Source organism: Ceratotherium simum, chromosome 11 (genome assembly GCF_057802395.1).
Source record: "Ceratotherium simum simum isolate JZ-2026a chromosome 11, ASM5780239v1, whole genome shotgun sequence".
Lineage (NCBI taxonomy): Eukaryota > Metazoa > Chordata > Mammalia > Perissodactyla > Rhinocerotidae > Ceratotherium > Ceratotherium simum.
The window spans coordinates 2,115,564-2,122,686 of NC_141910.1; the positions used below are offsets into that span (position 1 = coordinate 2,115,564).

General features: G+C 54.4%; 1 protein-coding gene across 1 annotated transcript; it reads right to left on the reverse strand.

Annotated features, from left to right (window-relative positions):
* Nucleotides 1-912: 912 nt before the first annotated feature.
* On the reverse strand, nucleotides 913-5,016 carry GNLY (granulysin). The gene is made up of 5 exons (XM_014792742.2): nucleotides 4,874-5,016; nucleotides 3,939-4,042; nucleotides 3,363-3,464; nucleotides 2,056-2,227; nucleotides 913-1,079 (listed from the first exon to the last, which is right to left on the reverse strand). The coding sequence occupies exons 1-5, from the start codon at nucleotides 4,959-4,961 to the stop codon at nucleotides 1,069-1,071; spliced, it is 477 nt and encodes a 158-aa protein (XP_014648228.2). The 5' UTR covers nucleotides 4,962-5,016; the 3' UTR covers nucleotides 913-1,068.
* Nucleotides 5,017-7,123: the final 2,107 nt, after the last annotated feature.

Consider the following 7,123-nt stretch of genomic DNA (forward strand, 5'->3'; position numbering starts at 1 on the left):
ATTTTTGTGTTCGTTGTCAACCAAATGATTAGGGCCAGATGAACCTCACCTCAGCCCCAGGAGTGTGCCTTGACTTGGCTTATGCTAATCAGTGTATCCCACGCCCCTGGACATAGTGACTAGTTCAAGATGGGCACCTGACCCAGTCAGGCCATGAGAACTGAGGGAGGTCTGATGGGGCTTCTGGGAAAGAAGCTTCTTTTCTCTTCCAAGAGAGCTGCTGGAAGAGAGGCTACCAAAGATGTATGTCTCCCTCCTGATGACATACTGCAAAGATGTGAAGTTTCGACCTGATGCAGCCATTTCTGCTGCCAAGAAGGAAAGTAGCCTGAGGTCAATTTCAGTATACCGAGGTGGGAAGAACTGAGAGAATGGCAGAGAAACAGGACTGGGCTCTGGTGACACCACAAATTTCTGGATCATTCAGTGCCTGAAGTTGTCTGTGAATTGGTTCATTATTTGAGCCAATAAATTACCTTTTTTATTTAAGCCAGAATGAGCTAAGACTTCTGTTGCTTGCAACCAAAAGAATCCTAAATAATACGCTTCCCCAAAACGGCACAAGAAGGCTGCCTGCCAAGAGAACAAAAGGATGAGTTTCTTTTCCTTGTGACCAAAAGAACTCTAACTATAACCCTGCTGGTCTCCGGAACAGGTCTGAGAGCTTCCGGGCGTATATCCACTGTGTGTTCCAGCCTCTGGAGGAACATGTAGCTCTAGTGAGTGCTCAGTAAGGATTTCGTGACTCTATGTGTGAGAGCAGCTAAGGTGGTCTTATTCACCACTAAATCTCTAGCATCTAGAACAGTGTGTGGGACATACAAGAAACGTTTACTGAATGAATGCATGAGTCACCTAAGCCTGCCTCCGAGCCCCTCCCCTCAAATCTTCCCAAAGAAAAGAAGCGGCAGCTAAAAGCTTCCATGATGTTTTATTCTCCTGAGAGGCGAAGGCAGTGGAGGGAGCTAGGTGAGAGAGACTGGAGGGTAGACTCTGGACTGAGGAAGGGAGAGGCCAGTGGAGGCTGCTGGAGTTTCTGTACTTCTTCCTCCGGGCGGGACCAGAGGATCAGATGAGACCTGGAGTGGGGAGAAGAGCCAGCTGTGGGCAGGTGTGTGGGGTCTCTGGGGAAAACGGGGACTCAGAGCCACCTGTTCCTGCTGAACACACCCAGAGTCACATCCTAGAAGCCTGTGTGGGTTGTGGGGCTTTAAAGATAAAAGCCACAGGCTCCAATGACAGGAAATGGTGGGGACCTCACACTACGGGACCACCCAGATCTGCCAGCATCAAGTCCCACAGCATCAGTGAGGGCTAGGTGAGCTGCCACAGCTGTTCAGGGGCCCCTCCCGGCCCCAGCTCCTGCAGCTGTGGCCTGTTCTCTCCAGGCACAGCCTGGGCAGCCGTAGAGGAAGAGGCCAGGAGAGCCATCCCTGCCCAGCAGGATTCCCAGGCCCAGCTCTCAGGTCCCTAGTGTCATGGAGAAGGATGGCCTGGGCTCCCATCCCCAGGGACCTGTGCTGACCTGGGGAAATAGAGTTTGATCAGGGATGTGACTTCTCCTGGATAGCCTAGTCTGGAGGCACTTCCTTGGTGTCAAGCTTTTTATCCATAATGGTCTCAATCGATCCTCATTCCAACCTCAGAAACAGGGATTATTATCTCCCCTTCTCAGATGAGGAAACTGAAGCCCAGAGAAGTTAAGTTACTTGCCCAAGGTCACACAGCTGAGGAGAAAAGGAGACCTGATTTTACCCCAGGATTGCCTGGGGCAAAAAACCCCAAGCTCTTGTGAGTATTTCTCAAAACTCTTAATGAGTGATTCTCAAACATTTCTAACTAAAGCCCACCTACCCAACTTCTCCACACTTTCCCGTGTTGGGAGTGGGGGGAGTAATCTGTCATAATAAGGAAGCTTCTAGGGACACATATGAACTGCTTATGAAATTCTCCATGATAGATATATTTCTGTGTTTTTAAACTATGTTGCACATTCTTGGGGAGGCTGTCTGGGGCCCTCCAGGAATGAGTCCCTGCTGTCACCTCTGCACTCACCTGCTTGAGGTTTGCATATCCCGACATCCACACAGATTGCCTGGGGCTTCTTGCCAGCCACGATGTCCCAGGAGATGCGACGAAGACATGTTCTCATGATCACCTTGCAGGCGCCTCTCAGCAAACGGTGCATCTTGCTGCACACCCGGGACGCAGCCTCGGTGACAGTGGCCTGCAGCAGCAGCGCCATGGTGAGACATGGGAATCAGGTGAGCCCTGCCACGCTCTGTCACCCTGCAGGCCCCAGCAGCTCTGGGCCCTGGGCCCTGGGCAGCTCTGGTGATGGTAGTGCCGGGTGCAAGGAGCTGGTGCCAGGTGGCCGTGTGAGCTGAGACTGGAGAGACAGGGCTCAGCTCCCACTCCCAGACCCCAAAGCCCTGGCCCAAGCCTGGCCTTTTGAGAGGACAGTTGGCCCCGCCAGGGTCTCAGCCCCCTGAACACCCACGCCCTGTTTTCTGTGTGGAGAATGGAGCCCACGGCTACCAGACCCACATTAAAGGCTCTGCCTACATAGCTTCCTGGGTTCAGGGCCTGGCTGGGGGCTCCACCTACAGGGGGTGTGTGGAGAAAGTCAGAAGGATATCAGAGTTTGGAGCCTTGGCATGCTCCATTTTGAAATATCTTCTACTGCCATCCCAGTGGAGAAGGATAAATCTGAGTACCCAGGGCTGAGGGTGAACCCTGCAGTGCCAAGATGCTGTGCAGATTGGGGAAGCAAAGGAGAGGGGCTCTTGGTAGTGACACATCCACTTGTTCAGCATTTACTCAGTGCCAGGCATGGAGCTAAGCACATCCCATCCTTTGGCTCACTGAAAGGCTTAGGCAACTTGTGAGGTATATTATTATCTGTCCCACTCCACAGATAAGAAAACTGAGGCTCAGAAAGCATGATTGACTTGCCCAAGCCATGCAGCTGGGAAGTGGTAGATCTGGGATTTATCAGTCCTGACCCAGGCCCCCTCTGGAACCAACCCCTCAAAGCTCTGCCTTGGACACAAACATTAGGGCTACGGGGGAAAGGTTCCTACCTTCTTTGGGAACAAGTTCCCTTCGAGAATTTGATGGAAACCATGCACACTCTGCCTCCCACTTTCACACACCCAGAGTGACAATTTCACAGGAGTCTCTGAAGCCCATCCACAGGCACGTGAAGGGGCCCACAGAGCCCCTGCTGAGATGCTCTGGCCCAACCAGAGATCAGCCCCTCCCCCAGCACCCCACTCTGGGGCAGCTGTGCTAGGTGCCCCGAGCCCCTGCCCACTCCATTGACCAGTGGGCAGGAGGCTCCACAAGCTCTCAGGCCTCACCTCAGTGGGCTGGTTTCCCACCATCTCCTCCAGCTTCTGGACTATCTTCCGACAATGCCCGCAGAAGATGCCTATCCTCTCTCTTTCAGTCAGCAGGTCACCCTGTCAGGAAAGGAAGCCCCTTGAGGTAGTCTCTTAGACACCCCGAGAGCCCTTGGAAGGGCCCCAAAGGGGCCCTTGGGTGCGTCCAAGGCCCGCAAGATCATCTATGATCTTTCTGCACTTGAGGGCCTGAACCAAACTGGTTGGCCCCTGCTCACCTTCCTGCTGGTCTTAGAGGGGCTGAGAGACCCCAGAACCTGCCCCCACACCCACAACACCTTTCCCAGCCCAGGCCTTGCCCCTCTTCTGTTCTCCGGTCAGACCCCAGAGGACTCTCTTGGGGAGAGCCCAGCCAGACTAAAGTAGACCCCGCCGACCAGGCACGAGTGTGAACAAAACCAGAATCTTCAGCTCTCAGCCCTGCCTCCCCCTCCTCCATCCATTAGAGATCTCCAGCCGTCGCCCCTGGCGCTGCCCAGGGAGGAGAGAGAGGAAAAGGGACTGCGGGAGGGGAGCAGGAAGCCAACTGTTTACCTGGGAGCCCTCCTGAGCCAGGCCCTGGCAGAACTGCTCTCCATCACACAGGTGGGCTGTCGCCAGGTCATAGCGCTCAGGGTTCAGACCAGAAAAGGTCAGACCTGGGGAAGAAACAGCATCAGCATCCCCCCACAGGTGGAAGGAGAGGGAAGTCAGTTATCTTGGCTGGTGGGGAGCCCAGGAGGTGGCCAGGGCCCAGGACAGGAGTGGGACCTTGTGAGGAGTCCAGGAGGCTCCTCCTCCACTCTGCCCTGGGGCTGCTCTGACCCACTCTCAGTTCCTTCTGGAGATCCAAGAGGAAAAAACTCCTCTCTGCCCCCTACCCATACACCCCCTTTCTGTCTCTCTGTCTCTCTCTCTCTCACACACACACACACACAGATTTGGAGGTTGGTCTCAAAGGAAACTTCCTTCATCTTCTTTCAAAAGATTCTCTTTCTTTTTCTCTTTCCTTCCAAAAAAGAATTCATGTCAGGTGGCCCAGCCCAACCCACCGTCCCTTGCAGAAGTGTCTTTACCCTCACTAAGCCCTTGGAGCTTACAGTGACCCCAGGACTGGGAGAGAGGAGGGGTGTGCAGAGCAGGAGGTGAGTCTTGAACAGTGAGAGGTCCCCATCCGCTCACAAACCCTGTCATAATCCCAGCCAGTGTGGGCCAGAAGAAACATCAGACCCACTGATGAGGGTGGATGACCTTCATGACACAGACAGGGTCAGAGGCCCAGGGGAGAAACGGGGGTCCCAGGCCACAGTGCATGACCAACAGAGGACTGGAACCCCAGCCAGGGCTCACTTCCTTTCCATTGGCTGTCTCTCCCCATTGGCCAGGTCACTGACAGGCTGGGGCTGAACCTGGCTCCAAGAGAAAGGCCCAGGCTCTGGGGTGATGGCGAGAAGGCTGGTGAGGGGCTGGGGACCTGGCAACATCCTTACCTGGGGTGCCCAGGAGCGCCGAGGCAAGGAGAAGGAGGGCCCAAGAGGTCATGGTGAGGCAGCTGCTGAGGCGCCCCCCACACCCCATTTTATAGAGGCTGGGAACCCGGCAGTCTGGTCTTGCCAGGTCCTTCTCCAGGCCACCTCCCCACGTCACTGAGTTTACCACAAACACCAAAACCAATCTGTGGAGAAGTCAGGGGGAGAAGTAATACTTCAGAGGTTCCATGCCCCCAACAATCCACCTCCCCCTGATACATTATTAGAGCTTTCTGAGCTGAGTGGGGTTTGCTGGAGGGCATCAGCTGCCATGACACCCACCTTGCCCAGGATGTGGTAAGGGAAGGAGAAATCCCTGCAACTGAGGGGTCAGGGAGGGCCCTTGGCTACGTGAGCATCCCAGCTCACTCTGCCCCTTCTCTCTCCTCCTCCCCCGGGGGTCTCAGCTGGTGCCCCTGCATCAGCCATCTCCTCATATCCCTACTCTGCCCCCAGCCATTTAAGCCAATGTAGCACCACCAGAGTGAGCCAGACTTAGAAAAAGGTCCCCTGAGTGTAGATCCTGACAGCACCTCCCAGCCCTGCTTTCTGGGGCTTGGTGAACCCTGAGCATGAGCACCACAGGCACCCCAGGTCCCCAGCCCCTCACCAGCCTTCTCGCCATCATCACGGAGGCTGGGCCTTTCTCTCAGAGCCATGTTCAGCCCCAGCCTGTCAGTGACCCAACTGGTGGGGAAACACAGCCAGTGGGAAGGGAGAGAGCCCTGGCTGGGCTTCCAGTCCTAACTCTGCCGGTCACTCTGTGTGGCCTGGGCCCTCCTTTCCCTCCATGGGCCTCCGACTCTTTGTCTGCATCATGAAGGTCCTCGGCCCTCATCTGTAATAAAAATACAGGCTGCTCAATTAAACTTGAACATCAGATAAATAGTAAATAATTTTTTAGTATAAGTATGTCCCAAATATTGCATGGAATATACTTGTACTAAAAAATATTTATTGTTTACCTCTAATTCAAATTAAACTGGGCACCCCATATTTTGTCTGGCAAATTTAACCCAGCTCTTTTGTGGCTCAGATAAGGAAACTGAGGCCCAGAGAGCAGGAGGGGCTGACCTAAGCCACACGGGCTGCCGGAGGCATCACTGGGTCTAGAACCCGGCTTCTACCTCCTTTGGGGTCTTTCATTTCCAGCTTCTGAGATGGCAGAGGCACCCAGCCAGGACCTATTGGCACCCTCCCTTCAGCACCTCCCACCCCTCGATCCTCCTTCAGAGTTACCTCTAATTACTGCACCCTCTTCCACCTCCCCAGCAATCCCATCATCGGCTGAGTCCCAAGCTTCAGCCCAGCCTCCTTCTCCAGAATATTGTGTCTTTCCTGAGCCCATTTGGGCCCCTGCTCTCTACTCAGCTTCTGCTGAGAAGAAAAGAGGGTGGAGTCCCAAGGCAGGCAGGTTTCTTACAAGCTGGGGGCATCTTGAGAATCTTGGCAACTCCATGTGTTGGATCCCTGGTTCTTTATCTGTAAAATGGGCATAGTGTTGCCTGCTCACAGGGCTCCAAGGTGGCATGTGTGTGCGTGTGAGGAGGCTTTGCAGCCTGCAGTGTGCCAGGCAAATGTGGGCTGTTATGGGTCAGCATTCCCCAGGGTGGATCCTGTGCAAGCTGGTTCTGTGGGAGGTTAAAAGGTGCAGTCGGGGGGAGAGGGGAGGCGGGGTTCCTGTCCTCAAATGGAAATGCTGGGCTAGCAAGGCTCAACAGGCCTTCTTCCCCGGGGACTTCTCAGCACCTTTAAGATGCCAGTGTGCGTGGTGGATCCCCCAAAGCCGAACTCTCAGGCTCTCCCAAATGTCTTTGGCCACAAAACCTTTTGGTCAAGGAGCTACTTGAGGGATTTGAGTGGCAGTAATTGATCTGGCCACCTTCTCAGGCTGACCTGACTTAGGAGGGTTACTGGACTAGCAGCCTCTGGAGCCTGAGTTTTTTGTCTCTCTTGGAGACAAAAAACAGACAGACAGACAGACAGTTTGGCCCCTCTCCAAAGAGTCAGAGTTGGGGTCCTCTTCATTCTCACTTCCTTTCTCAAATGGGGGCAGGGTCGAGAGTGGGGAAAGCAGGTTTGCTGCACGCCATGATGGCTCAGACTGAACCGAGAAGGGCGGAGGACCCCCTGAATCCTTTCTGGCTGTTTGCCCCAACCCCGGGGAGGCAGATGCACTTACATACTCACCACACACACTCACTCACATCA